Source organism: Siphateles boraxobius, unplaced genomic scaffold (assembly GCF_051911475.1).
Source record: "Siphateles boraxobius isolate OS27281-9 unplaced genomic scaffold, OSU_SipBor_1 41, whole genome shotgun sequence".
Classification (NCBI taxonomy): Eukaryota; Metazoa; Chordata; class Actinopteri; order Cypriniformes; family Leuciscidae; genus Siphateles; species Siphateles boraxobius.
The window spans coordinates 23,784,738-23,811,757 of NW_027509042.1; the positions used below are offsets into that span (position 1 = coordinate 23,784,738).

Here is a 27,020-nt window from a genome sequence, read left to right on the forward strand (position 1 = left end):
TCAGGTGTGTTGGCGCTTCGTTATAAATCAATTACAAATACTTCTGTAATCTTCAGTTACATCAACAAGGCTATATGATATGTTCAGCAGAGTTCTTTTTTCAGATAAAACTCCACTTCTTATATATCGACCCAATTATTTAACAGAAAATCCTTCCAAATCTTTAGAACAGCTGCCCTTTAACCTAAAATATTATTCCACTACAGCTGTTTTCCTTCTTTTTCAAAGCTTTAACCTTTTTTTAAACATCATAACACACATCCAATGGTGTTTGAATACCCACAATTGAATATTTGACATGCTCCAAATTTAAAAAGAAAGAAAGGAAAAAAAAAAAAAGAAAAAAAAAACTTTGAGTTAGTAACTAGTTGGGGGTTAACTTTATTAGGCACTGTAATTAATTTGGTATTACATGGGTTAAATCTCAATGTAAGAATTAAAGCTGCAAGCAGCATTCAAAGGGCCCTCACACCCATGCCACCGCCACCCGGTGGCTTTAGGAAGACAGAGCACGGTGGGCAATGTGCATTTAAGTAGGTAAATATACGAGGAGTATGTCAAAGTCAGTTACAAAAATGTCCTTTATTATGGGGATAATAGCATGCGTTATTACTCCGATAAGTGTTGCTAGCATGCTTTAGCATTTTTCTAGCATGTTTAGAACTCAATGGCATTTTTAATATGTTGCTAGTACTGCATCACAGTGTAAAATATGTCACTTCCTTTTGACAGTAGGTGGCGTTATTACTTTAAGTTAAAATTGTCATGTAGATATGTTCAGGGCAGGACTCTTATCAAACGTGTGAAGTTTAGGGCAGATTGGACATTGCCTTCTTCAGTAAAAACAACTTCCTGTTTCAGTGCATTAGTATGCATTAGCACTTAGCTAAGAATTGCTAGCATGTTTTAAGATGTTTCTAACATGTTTATAACTCAATGGCATGTTTACTATGTTGCTAGTACTGCATCACACTGTAAAACATGTCACTTCCTGTTGCCAGTAGGTGTCGCTATTACTTTAACAGAAAATTGTCATGTAGATATGTTCAGGGCCAGACTCTTATCAAACGTGTGAAGTTTAGGACAGATTGGACATTGCCTTCTTGAGTAACAACAACTTCCCGTTTCATTGCATTAGCATGCTTTAGCCCTTAGCTAAAAATTGCTGGCATGTTTTAACATGTTTCTAACATGTTTCTAACTCAATGGCATATTTAATATGTTCCTAGTACTGCATCACAGTGTTAAACATGTCACTTCCTGTTGCCAGTAGGTGGCGCAATTTCTATAACTGAATATTCTCATGTAGATGTGTTCAAGGCATGCCTCTTATCAAATGTGTGAAGTTTAGGGCAGATTTGACATTCCATGCTTGAGTTACAGCAAATTCCTATTTAATTGCAGTAATAGCATGCTTTAGCACTTAGCTAAGTGTTTGCTAGCATGTTTCTAGTATGTTGCTAGCATGTTTAACACTTGCTGGCACTTTTTTATATATTATTAGGAGTCCACATTGTTTGCCTGAGTTACAGCAACTTCCTGTTTCATGGCGAAACATCGAAATTTGTCAGGCCGCCGAGGACACGCACTTCAACGTAAACTCAAGATCTTCGCAATGTAACGTCGCAAAGGCCTTTTGATTAGACTCACTTCGTTAAAGTACGATGCCTGAAAATGGCAAAAACTGCACACAAATCAGAGAGGAAGATCAAAATGGCTGACTTCCTGTTGTGTTTAGGGATATGCTCCAAGAGACTTTTTTGGAGGTATTGGGTCATTACATACATGTACTTATTAGGAGTCCAGAACAGTGTTAAACGTCACTTCCTGTTGTCAGCTGAATATGAGCATGGACATGTGTTTAGGAGAAAACTTTTATCAAACGTGTGAAGTTTGGGGCAGATTGGACATTGCCTTCTTGAGTAACAACAACTTCCTGTTTCATTGCATTAGCATGCTTTAGCACTTAGCTAAGAATTGCTAGCATGTTTTAACATGTTTATAACATGTTTATAACTCAATGGCATATTTAATATGTTGCTAGTACTGCATCACAGTGTTAAACATGTCACTTCCTGTTGCCAGTAGGTGGCGCTATTACTATATCTGAATATTCTCATATAGATGTGTTCAGGGCAGGACTCTTATCAAACGTGTGAAGTTTTGGGCAGATTTGACATTCCATGCCTGAGTTACAGCAAATTCCTATTTAATTTTAGTAATAGCATGCTTTAACACTTAGCTAAGTGTTTGCTAGCATGTTTTTGCATGTTTCTAGTACGTTGCTAGCATGTTTAGCACTTGCTGGCACTTTTTTATATGTTATCAGGAGTCCACCACAGTTTTAAACATGTCACTTCCTGTTGCCAGCAGGTGGTGCTATGACTGTAACTGAATTTGAGCATGGACATGTGTTCAGGACAGAACTCTTATCAAACGTGTGAAGTTTGGGGCATATTGGACATTGTTTGCCTGAGTTACAGCAACTTCCTGTTTCATGGCGAAACATCTAAATTTTGTCAGGACACGCACTTCAACGTAAACTCAAGATCTTCGCAATGTAACGTCGCAAAGGCCTTAAGATTACACTCACCAAATTTGAAGATGATCAGATTAAAACTGTAGGAGGAGTTTGTTAAAGTACGAGGCCTGAAAATGGCAAAAACTGCACAAAAATCTGAGAGGAAGATCAAAATGGCTGACTTCCTGTTGTGTTTAGGGATACGCTCCAAGAGACTTTTTTGTAGGTATTGGGTTATTACATGCATGTACCGAATTTCGTACACATACGTGAAACGTAGCGGGAGGCGCACTCCGTTGAACCTTTATAGGTGGCGCTATCGAGCCATTTTACCCCGCCCAATTCTGAAAAGCATATCAGATGTAAATTTTCGCCAGTTCTGATGCGTGTGCAAATTTTCGTGAGTTTTCGTGCATGTTTAGGCCCTCAAAAATGCGATTCATTTCGGAGAATGACAATAATAATAATAATAATAATAATAATAATAATAATAATAATAATAATAAACAGAGCAATTCCAAGAGGGTCCTCACACCATTGGTGCTCGGGCCCTTATGCTAGGTTCTGAAATGATGTGAAAATCAAAGAGAATCTGTTGTTGAACACTGTTGTTGACTATTTACATGCGTGATAAGGAGTGCTTGCGGAAAATGAGAATGCTTGTGTCACCACCATACCATATCACATTTGTCTAAGATTGGCCATCAGTTTTATTAATGAACATGTTAAAATATGTAAGGTTTCAACATTTATGTTCAGTTTCTTATTTTGTTATTCACAATAGTGGTAGACCGATAGGCCTATATATTGACAGGCTGATTCATTAACCAATATTTGACTGTTTTGGGTTTGTCAGCTTTGGATGATAACTGGGCCTGCTTGGTACTTCTTCAAATGAATAAATGAGGTATTCCAAGGTGTAATAACAATGTTTTCAATTAATAATACGCACAGTTTAAATATATATACTGTAATTGAAATTTTAACAATTGCTGAAATGAACACTTTTGTACAAAATTCATGTCTAACTTTTATCAAAGGTTTTGATCCACGTCAAATGATGACTACTGTATATACTGCATATTAACGCACCAGTGGGATTCGACAGCCTTAGTCAAACGGGTTGGCGCGTATGGTTGGGTTGCGGAGAGATTGTGAGATTGTGGTTAGGTCTCAGCAGCAACTGTTGGTTTATTTGTATAGGTTGTAATGTATTTACAGTCATTACGTTCCTGTATATATTGCGTGAATGACGGGTGGTTGGGCAGATATTGTGTTTTGTGGTAGGTGGTATGCCATACGGAACCGTTGCCACTGAAACTGCATATTAACGCACCAGTGGGGCTCGACAGCCTTAGTCAAACGGGTTGGCGCGTATGGTTGGGTTGCGGTGAGATTGTGGTTAGGTCTCAGCAGCAACTGTTGATTTATTTGTATAGGTTGTATAGTATTCACAGTCATTACGTTCCTGTGTATATTGCGTGGATGACGGGTGGTTGGGCAGATATTGTGTTTTGTGGTAGGTGGTATGCCATACGGAACCGTTGCCACTGAAACTGCATATTAACGCACCAGTGAGGCTCGACAGCCTTAGTCAAACGGGTTGGCGCGTATGGTTGGGTTGCGGAGAGATTGTGAGATTGTGGTTAGGTCTCAGCAGCAAGAGGGAAGTAGAGGTCAGTAAGCTGGGCTGAGTTGAGTGGGGGACGGAGGGGGTGACTCTGGGACGACAGAGTCACTGTCGAGCCCTCTTGAGGTGTCGTGGGCTAGTCGACGAAACACTGAGGACGGAAGGTGCCCACTTGAAGACCCTAGAGATGTTCCCTACTCCGCTCAATCCAGAGGGTTGTTATGGGGGGACCGCACTGTGGTTGCAGCCGTTGTGTGTGCTGACGCGCAATACACTGTATTAACACCAGACAGAAAATTCACGTCACCAGATGGAAAGAATGGATGGAGAAGCATAGGTTACTGTAAAGCTACGTCTTAGTTGGTGATTATCTTGGCGAAAGCCGAGTACAAATCAGCATGAAGTTTTAACATCTACTCTCGTGTAATGGAAATCTGTATAGTGAAAAATAACGTCTCGGTTACGTATGTAACCCTAGTTCCCTGATAGGGAACGAGACGCTGCGTCAAACACTGTGGGAACGCACCTGCGTTGTGCGTCATGAAGCACGTATTGAATCAGCCAAATGGAGAGATGGAACGTCATAGGCGGGTGACGTCATCGACCAGGAAACTATAAAGCACCCCATAAACACAAGCGCAACAGCTTCTGATAGGCCTGAGGGAAGCGCTAGCGGGAATGCCGGGAGTATGGTGGAATGACGCAGCGTCTCATTCCCTATCAGGGAACTAGGGTTACATACGTAACCGAGACGTTCCCTTTCAAGGGAACTCGAGCTGCGTCAAACGCTGTGGGAACGCTAATACCCACGTCGCCAAAGGACCAAGTGACCGCCATGTCAGAACTAGCGGACAGAGGACGAGAGCACCTGTGCCCCAGGGGTAGAACTTAAGTCTAGGTCGTAGAACTTAATGAAAGTATGCGGTGAAGACCATTCAGCCGCATCACAAACGTCACTGAGGGAAACTCCTGACAGTAAGGCTTTAGAAGCCGCCATACTCCTGGTAGAGTGGGCTCGTACAGCCAAAGGTGAAGGCTGACCAGCCGACTCATAGGCAAGTGAGATAGTCTCGACCACCCACTTGCTCATTCTCTGTTTAGACGCGGGACACCCCTTTTTGGGTGGCCCAAAGCACACAGATAGTTGTTCTGACTTCCTCCACAGGGCAGTTCTGTGGACATAGGCGTATAACGCCCTAAAAGGGCAGAGTAAATTAAGTTTCTCCTGGTCAGACGACAGAAATGGAGGAGGACAAAAGGCCTGCAGAACTGTTGGTCTAACAACATTAGTAGGGACCTTGGGAACGTAACCTGGTCTAGGATGCAGAAAAGCCTTAACCATGCCAGGCGAAAATTCCAGGCACGAGGGTGAAACCGACAGAGCCTGCAAATCTCCGATTCTCTTTAGTGAGGAGATAGCAAGAAGAAAGATAGTCTTAAACATGAGAAACTTCTCAGGAACTTCTTCGATAGGTTCAAGAGGAGCTAGGGAAAGACCTTCTAATACGATGGCCAGATCCCAGGCCGGCACCCTCTTACCAACTGCTGGCCTCAGCCTCAGTGTGCCACGAAGGAAACGAGTTATAAGCGGGTGTCTCCCAAGAGAAACTCCACTGAAAGGGACGTGGTAAGCAGCCAGTGCCGCCACATACACCTTTAGTGTGGAGGGGGATAGCCCTGTGGAGAAGCGCTCCTGCAGGAATTCCAGCACTGCACCCACTGGGGAGTTAACTGGGTCCTGCAGGTGCTCTCCACACCAAGAAGTGAAGAGTTTTCCACTTCAAGGAATAAAGCTTCCACGTGGATGGAGCTCTGGAGTGAAGAATGGTCTCAACAACCTCGGTTGAGAGACCAGAGTTCATGAGCTGGGCCCCCTCAGAGGCCAAGCTCACAATACTGGGCGGGGGTGAAATATCATGCTGCCCGCCTGAGAGAGTAGATCCCTCCTGACCGGGAGCTCCAAGGGAGAGCCGTCCAGGAGAGAAATCAGGTCCGCAAACCATACTCGGGCTGGCCAGAACGGGGCTACTAATAGTAGGCTGACCCCGTCCCGGCGAACCCTCTCCAGAACTCCAGGTAGCAGAGCAATCGGGGGAAAGGCGAACAGACGTGACCTCGGCCACGGCTGCACCATAGCGTCCAACCCCAGAGGGGCTGGATGGCTGATGGAAAACCACAGATGACAATGCGTGGTCTCCTTGGAAGCGAATAGGTCCACCTTGGCGCGACCGAAACTCAACCAAAGGAGCTCCACCACCTCGGGATGGAGTCTCCAATCCCCCGCCTCGGCCCCTGTCTCGACAGGGAGTCTGCTACCACATTCAAATACCCAGGAAGATACATTGCTCTCAGAAATAGTAACCTCCCTTGGGACCACAGGAGTATCTGACGGGCCAAATAGTAAAGCCGGCGAAACCACAGGCCCCCCTGATGATTTATATAAGAGACCACCGACGTGTTGTCTGACTGAACTAACACGATGACCTCTCAGGTCTGCTAGGAAGTGTTTCAGAGCCTGGAACACCGCCAACATCTCTAGACAATTTATAAGCCGTGATAGATGATGGTCCTGCGACAGCCCTTGGGCTGGACGACCACTCGTGACCGCCCCCCACCCTGTGAGGGAAGCATCCGTCGTTAGCGTTACGCGACGACAAAGAGCCCCCAACACAGGCCCTTTGAATAGGAACCAAGTTTCTTTCCACATGACCAGAGCACGAAGGCAGCGCCGCGTGACTTTGATCGTGCGGAGCGGATTTCCCCTCGGGGAGAATCCCTTGGTCCTGAGCCACCACTGTAGCGATCTCATGTACAACAGGCCGCAAGGTATAACGTCGGATGCTGCTGCCATCAGACCCGACAGTCTCTAAAACTGTTTTACAGTAAGTAGCTGGCCTAGCTTTACATGTTTCACAGCTGAGAGAATCGAAACGATGCGGGTCGGAGCGAATCGCGCCTGCATCGAAACCCAAACGACACCCAGAAAAGTGGTCTTCTGAGGAGATAATACCCTTTTCTTTGCGTTCAGCCTCAACCCCAACTTCCTGATATGAACGAGAACGACATCTCAATGTCGAACCGCCATCTGCTCTGTCTGAGCTAAAATCAACCCATCGTTGATGTAATTGAGGACACAAACACCCTGAAGCCTCAGGGGCAATAGTGCTGCGTCCATGCATTTCGTGAAAGTGCGGGGAGATAAAGCTAGGCCAAACGGAAGAACCCTGTGCTGGTACACCTCGCCCCCAAAGGCGAACCTCAGGAACTTCCTGTGTTGTGAATGAATGGAAATGTGGAAGAACGCGTCCCTTAGATCTATCGTGACAGACCAGTCCTCGGATCTGATTTGTGACACGATCTGCTTGATAGTGAGCATCTTGAATTTTGGCTTCCCTACCGAGCGATTCAATAGGCGCAGGTCTAAAATTGGACGCAACCCCCCATCCTATTTTGGAACGATGAAATATCGGCTGTAATAGCCTGACTCCACACTGGGAGGAGGAACCCGTTCTATAGCCTCCTTTTGAAGGAGTGCTTTCACTTCTTGTTCCATAACCAGTACCTGCTCGGGGCCCACCACTGTAGGCAGAACCCCTCTGAAACTTGGTGGAAGACACCTGAATTGGATAGCATAATCCCTTTCTATTGTCTGCAGGACCCAATGAGATATTTTTGGAAGGCTTTTCCACTCTGCCAGAAATTCTACTAAGGGTGCCAGTCTCTCGAGACTGGCCTCTGGTGTAACTTGAGCAGCAAACGCAGCGCCCTGTAACGGCACACCGGCAGGGAACAACTGGTCTAACCGCTCTGAAACCCTCCCCAGAGGGAGCGAGCGTCCCTCGGGAAATCGCTCGCTGGGACCGTCTGCGCCCCGGCATGAAGGCGGGGTTGACGAAACGGGCCCCTGAGGGCACCGAGGAAGAATGGGCACCGTAGAAAGAGGTGCACACCTTTCCGCCTCGGTGGGGACCACCCTCAGTGTCCTGCGCGCCGTGGCCAGGACTTCTTCTTAGCCGAAGCCTTCTTAGCTAATATAACTGTCCTGAGATCAGTTTTATTACTGGGAGATTTCGGCTTAGAGTGCCGCGGCTGAGCCCACTGTCCAGCAGGGGGAGCACGAGACGCGACACTCTACTTCAGCGCCCTATATGATGAGCTCGCAGACGGCCGGGGCTGCTCCCGCCCAGCAGCCCCAGGGACATGAATTTTTAAAGGGAGAAATTTCTTAAAAGCTGTTGTTTGCTTTTCCTTCTCCTGGAATTTATCGATGACAGAATTTACAGCATCGTCAAATAAACCCAGGGGGGAGAGAGGAGTGTCTAAAAGGAAAGCTTTTTCTTTTTCTTTTATATTTGTCTGATTTAACCACAGATGTCTTTCTGCGGCCACCAGAGCTGCCATAGATCAACCCACTAGCTTGGCCGACTCTCTGGTTGCACGCAGGGATAAATCAGCAGCCTGACGCAGTTCGCGAACCACGTCAGCACTGACCTCCTCACTCTCACTCACGTCCCTCAGCAGGTCAGCCTGGTATGCCTGCATAATAGACATAGTATGCAGACATGACGCAGCCTGACCCGCCGCCGAATACGCTTTACCAACAAAAAACGAAATATTTCTAAGAGGCTTGGTGGGTAATGCCAGTGCCTTAACAGATGACGCAGCCTCGAGGGAGAGAAAACTCGCAAGCGTCTCTTCAACGCGAGGCATAGCCGAATAACCATATGATTTTGCCCCCACAATATTAGAATATGTTGAAGTCTGGGGACTAAACACTCTATATGACACAGTTTTTTCCACGATTTCGACACCTCAGTGTTGGAGATCGGGAAAAAACGGCAAGCACCGGCGTGGAGGTTGCACTCGTGACGGCAAAAATCTCTCATCTAATTTTGATTTAGAAATAGACTCCTGTCTAGTCACTGGCCATACAATGCTGAGTTTTTCTACAGCTATTGTTAATACCTCCACTAGCTCATCACTTTCGGGAGTGTAAGGTGGCGAATCCTCCACATCTCCCTCATTTATAACTGGTGCCTCAGCCCGAGCGGAAGAAACCGAAGTGCGTGCTTCCGAACACTGGACTGAGGCACTGGATCTCACAGGTGAAGGGAGAGATAAGGCAGAGTCCGTCTCTAACCCCGCTGAGAGATCCATATGCGATCCCCACGATACGCGTCGTCGCTCTGCCTCGGCAAGAGCGGGACCCGAACCGCGGGGAGCGCGCACCGAACCGCTCTCCTCGAAGAGCGCCCGGCGGGAGCGGAGCGTAGCTTAATGGCAGACGCTCGCAATGCTCACAATCAGCTCCCTCGAGAGCTGACTGGGCATGCTGCACTCCCAAACAAACAACACAAAGAACGTGTGTATCCCCACTCGTAAAATAACGCGAGCAGGGAGGGACACACTTCCTAAACTGCTGTTCGTTCGCCATATCTCTCTTAAAGGTGCAATGTGTAAAAAATTTTAGTATCTATTAACAGAAATGCAATATGACATCCATAACTATGTGTTCAGTGGTGTATAAAGAACTTACTTAATAAACCGTAATGTTTTTATTACCTTAGAATGAGGCATTTATATCTACATAGGCGCGGGAATCCCCTTCTATGAAGGTCGACATATTGTGACGTCATGTTTCTACCGTAGCCGACAGCGAACAAACAGCGTTACAGAGCGCTTTTTCGTCACTACATTGAAAGAGAAGCCGCAGAAAGCTAGAAGCTAGCCATAAACACCGTGAGTAATGACTTTTCCCTTGTCAGTGGTGTAAAATATGTAGTTGGATTGTTTAATGTAACTTAATTCTTCTCCCTCGCTGTGTTATGGCTTTGCTATGTGGGGATAAATGTGCTGGTTATGTTCGTGAGACAGCTGATTAGTACTCTTGTCATTGACCGTAAAACAGTTACAGGAATCACCAACCCGTCGATCTTGGAAGCATTTTAAGTCGATCGAGTTTTCAAAATCAGAGAAAAAAGCCTATTGTGTGTAATGATGTCTAGGGGATGCGAGGCGGGCGCGCTGTTACAATCACGTTATTTTTGCCGCACGCACCTTTGGGCTCATGCGGACGCGTCCAGTATAAACAAGGCTTAACGCTTTAACCAGCTCAGCACAGTAACAGCTCATATTAGCCAGCTAAACTTTTACTACCCTGTTAGAAAAAATATATAGTTGCATAGTTTCATGTGGTTCTTCTCCCTCCCTGTATTATGGGTTTGCTATGTGGGGAGAAATGTGCTGGTTACGTTCGTGAGACAATCAACTAATTACTATTATTATATTACGTATTAAGACCCTTGATCCTCACCTGACTATGGCTTTGTAAACTTTATCCATGATGTGGTTTATAATGGACTGTGGTACAGAAACTTGGTTTACTCTGGCTATTCTCTGCCGTCTCAGACGACGATGTTTGTCCCGTTTTCGCCACGGTAGCTTCTTCGAAAGGGAGGGATGAGCCGTGGGCTGAGCCCTTAGTGTAAACTCGCAACCGAACCGCTAGATGTCGCTAAAAGTCACACACTGCACCTTTAATATATATATATATATATATATATATATATATATATATAAATTGTTTGTGTGGTGCAGAGTATGTAAAGACAGACAATATTCACACAGGGACAGATTCACATATAGCGCGACTGAAGGCACAGAAAGCTGTTGCGCTTGTGTTTATGGGGTGCTTTATAGTTTCCTGGTCGATGACGTCACCCGCCTATGATGTTCCATCTCTCCATTGGGCTGATTCCATACGTGCTTTATGACGCACAACGCAGGGGCGTTCCCACAGCGTTTGACGCAGCTCGAGTTCCCTTGAAAGGGAACTTTAAAAGTGTTAATTTCAGAAATTGTGCAGGCATCTTGCAGTCATGATATTAGCCTATTTTGGCTTTTTTTTACCACATTGAACTCTAGAAATTACATCAACGATTAAAAAACACAACGGGTTAGATTTATAGCATCTGGTTAATGGCATTAATGGCAAACTAATTATAAAATTCTGAAGGTTTTAATGTAGTTACAAATATTTGGATTGACTACCAAGTCTGCCCCTCTGTGTGGCTTCATTTTAATATGCCCGGTTTCATTTAAAATCAGATATTCATCCTCTAAGCATCAGATTAAACATTTACATTAGTGCCACAAATATAAATTGATTTCCTTGTGACTGATCTGAATAAAAATGACATTTAGCTATTTGTGGTCATCAAATTATCATTGTGATAATTTTTCACATGGCTCTTTTGGTTCTCTGCAGTTTTGCTTGCCTACAGCACTCACACTGGCTACTTTTTCCTTACTAGAAGATTCTCTGTAGAAAACTATATTTTAACACCCTTCGTCACCATCTGCTTGTGGCATGTAATGGCAAAGGTTGAATTCTCAAGGGACGAGCAGAATGGAAGATGAGTCCTCCAGTAGCATTCTTCATTCTGAGCACCAGAGTTCACTCTACAGATTGAGTAGTTTACAGATTCATCTGGCTTTTAACAGGAGTTGTGAGGTAAACTAGCTGTACACAGCTCAAAACAGATGGAAAAGAGAACGTCCTGAATACATTCCTCTTGGTTTGGTTTGTGGAGTATTGCAGCTTTGATAGTGTTTGATGCATGCTGTCAAAGGAGTCTACACATTATTTCATGAGAAACTGAAATTAAAATCAACACAAATATAAATTGGATTACAGTACACTTCTGTTTTTTTCTGGTGCCCTTGAAAGAAACATTCTGTTTCCAAAAGATTATTAGATTGGCTACATGGGCTTTAGAATTAAAATTAATTTTGAAATTATTTTTTATCAATTTACAACAAAAGCAGCCATATATTAGCAAAAAATTCCTCCTTCAAGCCCCTAACCATTCCCCCCATTATGCCAGTCAAGTCAAGTCACCTTTATTTATATAGCGCGTTTTACAATACAGATTGTTTCAAAGCAGCTTTACAGAGATAACAGGAAAATAGTGTTGTAATAATATTGTTAAATATAAAATGAAATGTCCCCAACTAAGCAAGCCAAAAGCCAATGGCGACATAGGTGAAGAAAGGCGAAAAAGGCGACAGTGGCAAGGAACCAAAACTCCTTCAGGTGACAGAATGGTGAAAAAAAAACCTTGGGAGAAACCAGACTCAGTCCGGGGGCCAGTTCTCCACTGGCCAATGAACGAACAGTGTTTGATTATGATTCAGGCAGGATTTTAGGTCAGAAGTCAGATTGGATCGGAACATTATATTATGCAGTTCATCTATTATAATGTGCAGTTCATCAGTCATCAAAGAGGAAAAACAACAACTGAATTTAAAATTAAAAATGAACTTCTTTGTTCAACAATACCATTATTATATAAAATGCTTGCCCATGCCCATCATATAATACCTACACAAATTGCAGGTTTCCCAGCAATTTCATGCTTACTTTTCTTTATATTTAAGGCACTAAGTCAGCTTTTGTGCTATCACCATCCCATATTGTATTGTCGTTATTTGGAATTGTTCCATATTGGAATACTGAATAGGTATTAGAATCTACTATGGTCAAGTATAGCAACCTAATTGCTAATTTAGTGTATAGAACATGACTTAAAGGGCTTCAGAACACATATCCTCAGAGCTCTCCAGTTCATTAAAAACACACAAAGTTTTACATACATTATGATAGTTCACTAGATTTTGTTCCTTGTAATGTGATTGTCTGTTCTAATGAGACTTGAGGTCAATGTTTCACTCTTTTATCTGATGCATCTGGTGAACACATGAAGCATCTGAAGATCATCCGTGTCTTCCAGCTGGTGCTTTTTACACGAAAGTTTCTAGAAATGCTTCATGTAGTTCAAGGCTCCATATATCTGCTTCAGTCAAAGAGAGACATAAAACTTTATTACCGCTTCCTCCTTCAACTTCATCCTGGATCTGTGGAAATGGCCTCTTGTGCTTTCCTACTGCTTGTCTAGATCTGGCTATACACACAGCATGGTTTCATACAGTTATTTAGAGTGGACTGAGTGTCACAAATTGAGGATTTGCAATCAAAATGTATGAACTCGAAAAGATCATTCTTCTGCCATGAGGAATTTTCCCCATTGGACCACATCTATGGGAGCTTGTGTTTAAAATTTGCAATAGATAATTCAGCATGCGTTCTGCCCCGACTTTCCTTGCACGTATTATGGATGGTTATTTTTGCATTCACATAATATCTCTGAACCTGGGAGTTTCCTGAAATGTCTTCAGTGTGGAATCAAAATAAGGTGGTATCATTTCCTTCCTCCTTTATTCTGTCATTCTTTCTCTTTTCAGTAAGAACAGCCTTAGCAACATTTACATTCTTAGCCTAGCATAACTGTGACACGTTTAAATACACATTTAGGGCCACTGTCAGGTGTCTACTAGGATTCATTGGCTGTTGACACTAATTGTTAGTTGTACAAATGCTTTTCATTAAACTGACTCTGAATGTCTGTTGCCAGTTTGAAGTCCAGTCACAGGGGCCAATATACTCTAAACACGGGCACATTCCCAACTGTTCTGGTTCAGAATGAAGACAGAATTAAATTGTATGTCGCCTGTGAGGAATGAATTGATAGATGGCCTTGTTTCAGTGTTTGTCTTGCTTTTCTGTGGCTATATGGTTTCTGCACAGGGTTGGATCAGCTTCAGAAGGTGGAGGCACAAACTCTTGGGTTCTTAAAGTGAAAACAGGAAATCAACCATGTCAGATTTTTGATTCAGAGTGAGAGAGTTCTCTGTGGCTTTACATGTCTTGGAGTATTCAATGGAAACATGAGATCTGTGGAATACTGAGCTATAGTTGGGGATTTTGTGGTTCTAAATGTTGTAATTTTCAGAGAGGACAAACCCAGTCATACATATAGATGGACCTGATGCATACACACTATGGTCTTTGACCAAACTGCAAAATACAATATTAGGCCTAAATGTTCCAACTGACAAACTATTCAGAATTTACTATTTGAACAGCTTCATAATGAAGTGACATAAAATAAAAGGCAATTACTTAAATTCTATAACAAGACATTACATGAGAAACATAAATGTGACATTTAGCAAAAGCACAATGTGCATGCAAATTTGCTCGCATGAGTGTGCAAGGACACACTTTAGCGGTAGACCCTATTTCCTGTTTGTTAGAACACTGACACATGCTAGTGAAAAATATAGGCCACAAACTTTGCATGAGAGACAGGATAACTGCCACTGAAGCTACATCTTTTCGAAACTGAATTGTATTGTTTTCTGTAAAGAGAGTTTATGGTTTAAGAGCTGTGAAGATTGAGATTGACTGACTGACTGACTGACTGACTGACTGACTGACTGACTGAGATTATAGGTTTGTGTATTAGAGTCCACAGAGTGGGCTGATCATGCCTAGAGCACTTATGTTGCGTGTGACGTATAGGGTCTGTGTCAAATCGGTGTCATCACCATATTATTCTTGGCTTTACATATGGTATGGTGTAGATTTTTGTCCCACAATTTGTGACCTATAAGAAGCAAAGCTTTTTTTGCATGTCTCTCTTTTGCTGTAACATATAGAGTATACACATCCCATAAACGGGCATGTTTATTCAGGTCCATACAGATTTTATGATTTAAAGGTGCCATATGTAATATTGACAGCGGTTGAAATGGGTACTGCAGTCCAAATTCAAAATATTGGAGAGAGTTGTTTCTCCCGCCCCCTTCTTCTCAAGACTCGACACGTGGGTTGCCAGATAGAGGATGTGCAACAAGAGTGAGCACAATTGACAATGAAAGGCGAGGATACTTACTCATTGTAAGTTGATGAGTTGATTTATTCTTGTTTTCATATGCTCCTTTTAATATAGATTTTTAGATGAATGCCGAGGCTTTTTAGGTTGGATGTAATCTGTGATCTCTGACGCAGTTAAACCCCTTTCACACAGCGCGTTGATCCTGGGAAATTGGCGTAAAATTGCTAGAGCCTTCTGTGTCAACGCAAACACGTCAAGGGATCGATGCCGGGATGGGGACCTAGTAACATTGCCGGGATCAGTCCCGGAACACACCCTGTGTGAACAAAAGCCAAGACCAATGCGCTGAAGCTGAGATCGTTCGACGTTACACTTCACATCCTGACGTCACGTGTCTTTACAGGATCTTGAGGGATGTGTGTGATGTGAACGCACTCACAGATTCTGGGAAATCACTGGCAGTGTGAATGACGGGACACATTATCCGTGTATTTTCGGGAATCTTTGCGTGAAAGGGGCTTTAGTTTGCTGGCTTCCATGTCTGCAATAAACTGTGTTTTCCACCAACTGGCAACCGAACATACTAACTGTTGAATAATGTCAAATAATACTGTTGAAATATTATTGGGTAAACTGGCAGTGGGTGGAAACTCAAAGCCCAAAACAAAAACAGACATTCCGACACAGAACGGAACGCACATTTCAAAGTAGAATAACTGGCTGAAGTATTGTTTTTTAGAGAAAAAAAGTATGTGAACTTAGCACGTTTCCTAAACATATGCAGACATGTTATGGTATCTTTATGCTTTAGTACAGTCAAAAAATTACATGCAACAACTTTTTTGTTGGCTGGAAAATCAATTTCTAGGCTAACATATGTTGTAGTAAGAAGTAAGTAAGATATTTCATATGCTAATTCCTTTTTGTAATTTGGTTCATTTATTATTATTTTTTGAATAGCCACCAACCTACAAAATCCAGTTACTCTGCATATTAAGTTAGGAAAGGAGCACGTTTTTGTAACATCTACAAAATGATATTCCTTTAGAGAGGCCACTTTTAGTGTTTTAGTGCATTTTTTGATCTTGTTAAAATCCACATACAGTATTTCATGCTTACTGAGACTTCATTTGATTAGATTTGATGAGTCTTAGGTTAAAAAAAATCCTTTTTTTCTTCTTCTTTTTCTAGGTGATTTGTTTGATTTGATTAAATTCTAAATCTTAAAATCTTATATGGTTTGTGTTTAGATTCTGAAAAGGCTCTTTCACAGGTCTGCAAAGGGTAAATCAGGACTGATGAGAAAGCATCATATAGTAGCATATTTGTCTGAAATACAGTAATATTGATGTTTATGAAAATATGGCATTGTCTACAGTATGTTGCTAAAGTGCCTGGACAGTTAGAGAACCACTGTTCTAAATAATCCATTGTTTTTGCAATGATATGGAATTTAGCTCTTCGCATTTTAAAATGAGGCTAACCAAAAGAGGAACTAGTTGAGATTGATTTAAAGTATATTTTAAATCATAGTTTGTGTGCCTGTGTCACTGCCCCCTTTCCTATTCATGCCCCATTTTGTTTCTAAGCAGATGGCAAACAACAGGTGCTGGCATCACCTACTCGCAGGGCAGCGTAGTCATGTAATCAATGGCACAGATTATGTTTGGTATTAAACCATAATTAACATGACCACATGTTGTGATCACTCATCAATCCAGCAGAAATCAAGTCAGCAAAAATCCTGCCTTAAATACAGTAATAACTATTTGGCATACTCTGAACATGCAGTTTACATGGTAGATTTTCCCTCTATCTTCTCAAAACTACAGGCTAAACTTACATGGATAACATTCCACTTTGGCATTAAAAAAACTGTGGTTCACTCAAGTTTGAAATGTGGATTTCACATGTGATTGACTATTGGGTTAACATATGAAAACAATAGGTCACAGTAAACCATGAGGCTTCCCTGAGGCGAATGGAAAGTTCTAGGCCTCAATGCTGAACCTCGCTGATGGGTTAGGTTTACCTAGACCTATCATTTTATTTTAATTGGCTTTAGGAGTTTTGCCAAAACTCCACACAATCTGAAAGACTGCATTAATCACACAGTGTTTGGAGCCAGAGGCTGAAATGAAGTTGTAGCCTGAGGGGTGTAGTTTGCCTGATTCTGCTCTTGCCTCTTATTATGTTATGACAATATGCCTCTAAGTTGCATTCATTTGTGAAAAACGCTCGCACGTGTGTGTGTGTGTGTGTGTGTGTGTGTGTGTGTGTGTGTGTGTGTGTGTGTGTGTGTGTGTGTGTGTGTGTGTGAGAGAGAGAGAGAGAGAGAGAGAGAGAGAGAGAGAGAGAGTCTAAATTGGGACTTATAAAAGCTTTTCCTGAACAGGTGGACAAATCTAGATATGAAATGACACATTTACAGTGAGGAGTTTTATAGAATGATTATTCAGGATTTGTTATAAAAGAAAAAGTGAATATAGTGTGAGAGACCCCAGCAGTCACCTTATGGTGGCCACTGTCTATAACATGTTTCTAATTTGAATAATGAGTAAGACATAGAAGGACATGAGCACACAGCATGTTTAGTTTGCTAATCCTCTGTCTCACACTTAAATGGCGTAGGTTAAATTCTCTGGACAAAACATGGCTGCTTGTGGTTTGATAACTGTCTAATGTTTTAGGTTAAACTTTCAGGCCTGTCACTCTCTGTTCTCTTAGAAAAGACTCTGTGAAGTAGTGTGTTTAACTCAGTGACAGGAAATCATTTTTTCAATATTTTGATACTGTACATAAGCCACAAAGGAACACATGCAAAACAAGTTTTGCATTTGACTAATAGTTCTGACTTGACTTCTTAGACACATGAATCATACCTCAAAACATGGTAGTGAAATAATAAAACATAGATAAAGATTGTTCTTCAAAATGATAATACAACTAAGCAAAAAAATAACTGCTATTTGGCTACAGCCAAACATGCATTCTCAGTTTTGTGTTTTATTGAACTCTACTCTTATAGCCTACTTCATAATTAGTGATATTTACAGATTTGTAAATTACAGCATACACTGTGTTGGTCACAGATCAGGATTTCATAGTTTCCACCTCAGGCGTCTGATGAAGCAATAGTGAGTTTCATAAGTTATGTTTGTACATGCCTATATATTTTTTGTTGTTGTTGTGTAATATCACCTTGCATTATCATTCAGATAGACTATATTATTTATGTTATTGATTTAAATGTTATTTATTTATTAAATCACCATTGGCATATTTGGGTATATTTTTGGGGGGTATATTCTTCTTTGTGAAAAATATTGGCTTTTGTGCAAGTGTCTAGACGCTCTATGAAAAGAGGAAGCCACATTTAGTCGTTATAAAAGGAAAAGCAGTTATCATGTCCCCTCCCACTCTGGCATGTTGAGTGTGTGTCACTTGCTCACTGTCAGACACACATTTTTCAAACTACTGAATCATCAAATACAACAACTTTGCAGACTATCCTTTTGTATTCTGGGTAAGTTTGTGGTTATAAGCATTTTTGGTATATTTTGGTAAAGTTGATGATCAATTGATCATTTGAGAATAATTTAGTTTGGCTCTGGTTTGATGAATTAATTAAGAGCTTGATACAAGTGGTTTTGTAAAACATTGGTAATATAATGGTAATTTAGAAAAGAAATGTTGGAGTGCACAAAACTTTGATGTAGCTATATAATGAGTGTATACTCTTATGTTTACATATGTGTCTTGTTAAGCTTTGGAAACTGTATAACTGTTGTGGGTTTTCTGGCCTACTTTATTTCCATGTGTTCTGCGATCTGGTCTCTTTTCAGAAACCTATCAGTACAATATTTGTTTGCTCATAAATATTTGTTTGCTCATTTTGCACAACGTTCAGTGCAACCAGGAATCAGACTTTTTTTCATTTTACATAACGTTCAGTGCAACCAGGAATCAGACTTTTTTTCATTTTACATACTATTACATTCAAAATATGAGCCACATTTAAATTTCTACACAAAGTGAAAAATGCAGTTTGGTTCAACTGACCCACATCTAGTGGACCACTGAACTTCTGAATGCAGTGGTAATGCTTGTGTCAAGCTGCCATTGTGCAACTTCTAATAGCAATGTTTTGTCATAGCAGCTTGCAGACAAACCAAATATAATAGCTCTGAGAGAGGGTCTACTTTATTCTGCACATGCACAGCCAAAAATGTTGCAAAATAATCTTAAACTGATCTGTCTCTGTCTTTCTTTCTGTCTCCTATAATTTCATTAGGGCCAGAGGTCATTACAAGTATTTACGGCAATATGGCAGACGTAGGAAAGACGCCTGTGGCACGGATTGAGAACACCAGCAGTGAGTTTGGCTATGTGGGCATTGATGCCATCTTGGAACAGATGAGAAGGAAAGCCATGAAACAAGGCTTTGAGTTTAACATCATGGTAGTGGGTAAGTACAGGCGTGAGTGTGCAAGAACAAATGCATGTATGCTTTTCGTTATGTACAAAATACACATTATATATCACTAAATCTAAATGGTTAAAGCTGCAGTCCGTAACTTTTGGCGCTCTCGCAGTTAATAAATAGAACTGCATGCGTCTTGCAGAAGAACATTGTAGCCGGAGTTACTTCTCTCTGTTTACAGTATGTCTATGATGAGTCACGCAGGTACTGGACTACTCCGCAGTGGTAAGACCTGTACCAGTCTAAAATAGTCCGAATATAAACAATTATTATAGGTGTACCGTAGTGATTCAGGATAAGACAAAAACACGGTTTGGAAAATGAATTCATTATGTACTCCCTTATTATATACAATTTTGTACATTTTTGGCACAAAAAAAGCTGCGGACTGCAGCTTTAAATAGAGATAGATCTGTGGTGTCCAGTCCTGCTCTTTGAAGGCCTCTGTCCTGCAGAGTTGAACCCCCAATTAAACACACCAGAACCAACTAATCAAGGTCTTACTAGGCATACTAGAAACTTCCAATCAGGTGTGTTGGGGCAAGTTGGAGCTAAACTCTGCAGGACAGTGGTCCTCCAGGACCGAGTTTGGACACCCCTACGCTACATTTTTCAAACACAAATTTGAAGAGGGTCAAACATTACACTTTAATTTTAAGTTAACATGAAAAACATATAGTTAATATTATTTTTTTATTAAAATAAATGTAATGAAGGGATAGTCAGTTAAAATTTGCCCTGGTTATAAATTGGCTGGTGGCAGGCATAACTTCACATCCTCGATTAACAAGTCAAATAGTTTACTATTTCAAATGGTTTTATTATATTTTTTTTAGAAAAAAAACAACAACACTTGTTTTAAATATTCTTTATATATTTTAAATGCCTGGTATGAACTGTATTTTATGTAATTAATGTTTGGAAAACTTGGATAGCTATGTCCAAAAATAAAATAAAAATCACTTTGATTTGGTTATGGAATGTAATCTATGCATGAGAACTTTTGAACTCACTTGAGTTTTGAACACAAAAAAAATGCTCTATTAACGGAACTACAGTATTTCAGCTAATTCAGTCAGCCATAAAAAAGAGATTAATGGGCTGAATTTCGAATTTTCAAGCTATTAGCTAAAGAGCCCTGTTCAATATTAATTGTTGAACAAAACTTAATTTCATATTACCCATAACATATAATGAGTACTATACACAATTACTCATACACTTCTCTGTCTCTAAAGTGTATTAGTCACACACTTCATGGAATGGCAGTGAAATGCTATTTTAGCAGTTCCCTTTCAAGGGAACTCGAGCTGCGTCAAGCTGTGGGAACGCCTCTGCGTGTGTGCGTCATGAAGCACGTATGGAATCAGTCCAATGGAGAGACGGAACGTCATAGGCGGGTGACTTCATCGACCAGGAAACTATAAAGCACCCCCAAAACAAAAGCCCGACAGCTTCTTTGCCTTCAGTAAGCGCTATATGTGGATCTGTCTCAAGTGTTTTTGTCTGTCACTAAGCAGGAGTTTCACTATTTCAAAAAACAATATATATATATATATATATATATATATATATATATATATATATATATATATATATTATATTGAGAGACAATGGCGAGCAAACAACAATTTAAGAAGTGTGTTCCTCCCTGCTCGCGCTATTTAACGAGCGGGGATACACACAGCTTATGTGTTGTTTGTTTGGGAGTGCAGCATGCGCAGTCAGGTCTCGAGGGGGCTGATTGTGAGCATTGCGAGCGTTTGCCTCTTAGAACGTTCCGCTCCCGCCGATCACTCTTTGAGGAGAGTGGTCCGGTTTGCGATCCCCGCGGATCGGGTCCCGCTTATGCCTAGGCTGAGCGGCGACGTCATTCGTGGGGATCGCAGATGGATCTAACAGCGGGGCTTGAGACGGGCTCTGCCCTATCTCAGCCCTTACCTGTTAGATCCAGTGCCTCAGTCTCGGGTTCGGAAGCACGCTCTGCGGTTTCTTCCCCCCGAACTGAGGCCCCAGTACTGCAACTATCCAGTTCTGAGGATCTGGATGTTGTTAGTCTGGATGCGGGAGATGTCGATGATTCGCCATCTCGCTCTCCCGAAAGTGAGGAGCTTATGGAGGTGCTCACTCGTGCTGTTTCTAAATTAAGCATCGAGTGGCCAGCTGTTAGGCAGGAGTCTAGAGAAAAATCTAAATTAGATGAAAGATTTTTGCCTTCCCGTTCTCAACCTCCACGCCGGTGCTTGCCCTTCTTCCCTGATCTCCACACAGAGGTTTCGAGATCGTGGAAAAAGCCGGTCTCTTATCGTGTTTTTAGCCCTCAAACTTCCACTTATTCAAACATTGTGGGGGCTAAATCTCATGGTTATGGGGCGATGCCCAAAGCAGAAGAGGCGCTTGCTAGTCATCTTTCTGCTGAAGCTGCATCTTCTTTTAAAGCACCACTTTTACCCTCTAAGCCTCTTAGAAGTACGTCAGCTTTAGTGGGTAAGGCGTATTCGGCGGCCGGTCAAGCCTCGGTGTGCCTGCACACGATGTCCATCTTGCAGGCATACCAGGCTGACTTATTAAAGGATGTGAGTGACACTCAAGAGGTCAGCACTGAGGTAGTTCGCGAACTGCGTCAGGCTGCAGATTTATCTCTGCACGCCACCAAGGGGTCGGCCAAGCTAATGGGCCGTACTATGGTAGCCCTGGTGGCCGCAGAGAGGCATCTATGGTTAAATCTCTCTGGTATGAAAGAAAAAGACAAAGCTTTTCTTTTGGACGCTCCGCTCTCTCCTCATGGTCTTTTTGGAGATTCTGTAAATACTGTCATAGACAGATTTCAGGAAGAGAAGAAACAGTCGGCAGGGTTTCAGAAATTTATGCCTCTTAAAATTCATGTCCCCGGTACTGCTGGGCGGGGGCAGTCCAGGCCGTCAGTCAGCTCCTCACATAGGGCCAAACAGAAGCCGAGTGTCGCGTCTCGCGCTCCCCCTTCCAAACAGTGGGACCAGACGCGCCACTCTCAGCCGAAGTCTTCTGGCAAAACTGATCTGAGGACAGTTATTATGGCTAAGAAGGCTTCGGCAAAGAGGAAGTCCTGACGCCACTGGCGTCAGGATGCTGAGGGTGGTCCCTGCCGTGGGAGAGAGGTGTTCACCGCATTACACGGTGCCCGCTCTTCTTCGGTGCCCTCAGGGTCCCGTTCTGCCAACCCCGCCTTCATGCGGGCACAGACAGGCCCAGGGAGCGCTTTCCCGAGGGAAGCTCGCCCCCTCTGAGGAGGGTCTCAGAGCAGTTAAGCCAGTCGTTCCCTGCCGGTGCGCCGTTACAGGGCGCTGTGTTTGCTGCTCAAGTTACACCAGAGGCCAGTCTCGAGAGACTGGTACCCTTAGTAGTATTTCTGGCAGAGTGGAAAAGCCTTCCAAAAATATCTCAGTGGGTTCTGCACACAGTAAAAAAGGGTTATACTATCCAATTCAGGTGTCGTCCACCAAAATTCAGAGGGGTTCTGCCCACAGTGGTGGGCCCCGAGCAGGCTCTGTTAATGGAACAAGAGGTGAAAGCGCTCCTTCAAAAGGGGGCTATAGAACGGGTTCCTCCTCCCAGGTTGGAGTCAGGTTTTTACAGCCGATATTCCATCGTTCCAAAGAAGGATGGGGGGTTGCGTCCAATTTTAGATCTGCGCCTGTTGAATCGCTCGGTAGGGAAGCTAAAATTCAATATGCTCACTATCAAGCAGATCGTGTCACAAATCAGATCCGAGGACTGGTTTGTCACGATAGATCTAAAGGACGCGCACTTCCATATTTCCATCCTTCCACAACACAGGAAGTTCCTGAGGTTCGCCTTCGGGGGCGAGGCATACCAGTACAAGGTTCTTCCATTTGGAAGAGCTTTATCTCCCCGCACATTCACGAAATGCATGGATGCAGCTTTAGCGCCCCTGAGGTTTCAGGGCATTCGTATCCTCAATTACATCGACGATTGGTTGATTTTAGCTCAGACAGAGCAGATGGCGGTTCAGCATCGAGATGTTGTTCTCACTCATATGAGAAAGTTGGGGTTGAGGCTGAACGCAAAGAAAAGTGTATTATCTCCTTCTCAGAAGACCACTTTTCTGGGTGTCGTTTGGGATTCGATCTCGATGCAGGCGCGACTTTCTCCGACCCGCATCGCTTCGATTCTTTCAGCTATGAAACAAGTAAAGCTAGGCCAGCTACTCACTGTAAAACAGTTTCAGAGACTGTTGGGTCTGATGGCAGCAGCGTCCAACGTTATACCTTGCGGCCTGTTGTACATGAGACCACTGCTGTGGTAGCTCCGGACCAAGGGATTCTCCCCGAGGGGAAATCCCCTCCGCACGATCAAAGTCACGCGGCGCTGCCTTCGTGCTCTGGTCATGTGGAAAGAAACCTGGTTCCTATCCAAAGGGCCTGTGTTGGAAGCTCTTTGTCGTCGCGTAACGCTAACGGCGGATGCTTCCCTCACAGGGTGGGGGGCGGTCATGAGTGGTCGTCCAGCCCAAGGTCTGTGGCAGGACCATCATCTATCATGGCATATAAATTGTCTAGAGATGTTGGCGGTGTTCCAAGCTTTGAAACACTTCCTAGCAGACCTCAGAGGTCATCACGTGTTAGTTCAATCAGACAACATGTCGGTGGTCTCGTATATAAATCATCAGGGGGGCCTGCGGTCGCGTCCACTTTACAAGTTGGCCCGTCAGATCCTCCTGTGGTCCCAGGGGAAGTTACGGTCTCTGAGAGCTATGTATCTTCCTGGTTATTTGAATGTGGTAGCAGACTCCCTGTCGAGGCAGGGGCCGAGGCCGGGGGAATGGTGGCTCCATCCCGAGGTGGTGGAGCTCCTTTGGTTGAGTTTCGGTCGCGCCGAGGTGGACCTATTCGCTTCCAAGGAGACAACGCACTGTCATCTGTGGTTCTCCATCAGTCAGCCAGCCCCTCTGGGGTTGGACGCTCTGGAACAGCCGTGGCCTAGGTCACGTCTGTATGCTTTTCCCCCGGTTGCTCTGCTACCAGGAGTTCTGGAGAGGGTTCGCCGGGACGGAGTCAGCCTACTTCTAGTAGCCTCGTTCTGGCCGGACCGAGTATGGTTCGCGGACCTAATATCTCTTCTGGACGGCTCTCCCTTGGAGATTCCGATCAGGAGGGATCTACTCTCTCGGTACGATATTTCACCCCCGCCCAGAGTTGTGGAAACTGTGGGCTTGGCCTCTGAGGGGGCCCAGCTCATAGAATCTGGTCTCTCAACTGAGGTTGTTGAGACCATCCTTCACTCCAGAGCTCCGTCCACGAGGAAGTTATATGCCCTGAAGTGGAAACTTTTCACTTCTTGTGTGCAGAACACCGGCAGGACCCAGTTAACGGCCCAGTGGGTGCAGTGCTGGAGTTTCTGCAGGAGCGTTTCTCTGCAGGGTTATCCCCCTCCACACAAAAGGTGTATGTGGTGGCACTAGCTGCTTTCCATGTCCCTTTCAGTGGAGTTTCTCTTGGGAGACACCCACTTATAACTCGCTTCCTTCGTGGCACTTTGATGCTGAGGCCTGCAGTTCGTACGAGGGTGCCGACTTGGGATTTGGCCATTGTACTAGAGGGCCTTTCTTTGGCCCCCTTTGAACCTATTGAGGAAGTTTCTGAGAAATTTCTCACTTACAAAACTCTTTTTCTGCTTGCAATCTCCTCACTTAAGAGAATCTGAGATTTGCGGGCCCTGTCGGTTGCACCCTCGTGCCTGGAGTTTTTGCCTGGTATGGTTAAGGCTTTTCTATAGGTTATGTCCCTAAGGTCCCTACTAATGCTGTTAGACCTACAGTGCTGCAGGCTTTCTATCCTCCTCCTTTTGTGTCATCAGATCAGGAGAAACTTAACCTTCTCTGCCCGGTTAGGGCGTTAGACGCTTACGTCCACAGAGCTGCCCTGTGGAGGAAATCAGAACAGTTATTTGTGTGCTTTGGGCCACCCAGGAAAGGGTGTCCCGCGTCTAAACAGAGAATGAGCAAGTGGGGTGTGAGGCCATCTCACTTGCTTATGAGTCGGCTGGTCAGCCTTCACCTTTGGCTGTACGAGCCCACTCTACTAGGAGTATGGCTGCTTCTAAAGCATTTTTGTCAGGAGTATCGCTAAGATATGTTTGTGATGCGGCTGGGTGGTCCTCACAGCATACATTTGTTAAGTTCTATGAATTGGACTTAAGTTCCACTCCTAGGGCGCAGGTGCTCTCGTCCTCTGTGCGCTAGTTCCCACATGACGGTCATTTGCTCCTATGGCGACGTGGGTATTGGCGTTCCCACAGCTTGACGCAGCTCGAGTTCCCTTGAAAGGGAACGTCTCGGTTACGTATGTAACCCTGATAGGGAACTAGACGCTGCGTTGTTTTGCTATACTCCCAGCATGCCCGTTAGCGTTTCCTTCAGGCCTATCAGAAGCTGTCGAGTTTGTGTTTTGGGGGTGCTTTATAGTTTCCTGGTCGATGACGTCACCCGCCTATGACGTTCCGCATCTCCATTGGACTGATTCCATACGTGCTTCATGACGCACACACGCAGAGGCGTTCCCACAGCTTGACGCAGCGTCTCGTTCCCTATCAGGGAACTAGGGTTACATACGTAACCGAGACGTTTTAGGGTGTGTTCACACTTTTAGTTCGGTTCTTTTTGATCCAGAAAAAAAAGATACATTTAGTCCTGGCTCACTTGGTGTTCACACTGTCATTTTTAAGACATAAATATCACAAAATAAATAAAAAAAACATTTATGATATATTTTGCGACGGAACCTGCCGAACATCCAAAACAATGCTTTGTGTTGGGCTGAATACGCTCGTTACATATGTTGCAAATACTGTGCATATGTTGGTATTTTTACCAGCTGAGAACTCGTGAAGAGTTTATAAAATGTGAAAACGAGTCAAAATAGCACCAGGAATTCCTCCGTTGCGCACACAAACAAAGATCTGCTGAAAGGAGACGGTGTTCCCGATGCCTGTACCGAACTGTAACGGGAAATGTTGCTCCTATGATGAGAAGAACCAGGTATTCTTGAGCATTCAGTACTTTTTAGGGTCGCATCTTGTGACGTTACATCTTGTTTTTGATTCGTTCAGATGTCTTTGGTCTGTGTTACGTTCATATTTCAGTCGAACTACCCACTTTTCCAGGGGTCTTAGGCTGCTTGTTTGGTGCACCTTAAGGTTTGGATGGCAGCGTTCACACTTATTTTTGACACTTCACATCTTCACACTTATTCAAATGAACCGTACTAACAGAGCAATCACACCAGACTTCATTTTAATCAAACCAGACCTGCCAAGTGTGATCACACCCTTAGTGAGCAGGATGATTTCTAGCAGTGGTGTAGCCTAGTTTTTTGTAGTGAGTATACTGTGACCAAGCCTCATACTCACGCGTACCAGAGCAACACCCCATAACTCAACCTACGTGAAGTTGGACCCCCACCCAATGCAAAACGTCTGCAAAATAGGCTCAATCGTTTGTGCTTCTAATGATATTATTAGTTATAACTTCAAGAATAATGGTACAACATTCAAGAGAGCTAAGATTGTCAATGTTTATTGCACAGAAAACTCATAATCAGAGGCAACTGTAAGGAGTGTCGTGGCCACATTCACATAAAATGTGACAAA

The 27,020-nt window shown here is 43.4% G+C and overlaps 1 protein-coding gene and 1 long non-coding RNA gene across 8 annotated transcripts in view; one reads left to right on the plus strand and one right to left on the minus strand.

Moving 5' to 3' along the window:
* Positions 1 to 27,020, minus strand: part of LOC143706765 (uncharacterized) — a 613,694-nt gene that overhangs the window by 220,197 nt on the left and 366,477 nt on the right. The gene's annotated exons all lie outside the window — the stretch shown is intronic.
* The window catches only part of septin9b (septin 9b), a 171,334-nt gene that overhangs the window by 108,867 nt on the left and 35,447 nt on the right, over positions 1 to 27,020 (plus strand). For 5 of the 7 annotated variants that reach the window (XM_077199010.1, XM_077199011.1, XM_077199008.1 and 2 more), the window contains one exon: positions 19,185 to 19,358. In XM_077199010.1, coding sequence (XP_077055125.1) covers positions 19,185 to 19,358 — 174 coding nt within the window. Of the gene's footprint in view, positions 1 to 18,102; positions 18,417 to 19,184; positions 19,359 to 27,020 lie in introns of those variants that run through there. The other 2 variants (XM_077199013.1, XM_077199014.1) reach the window with 2 other exon arrangements.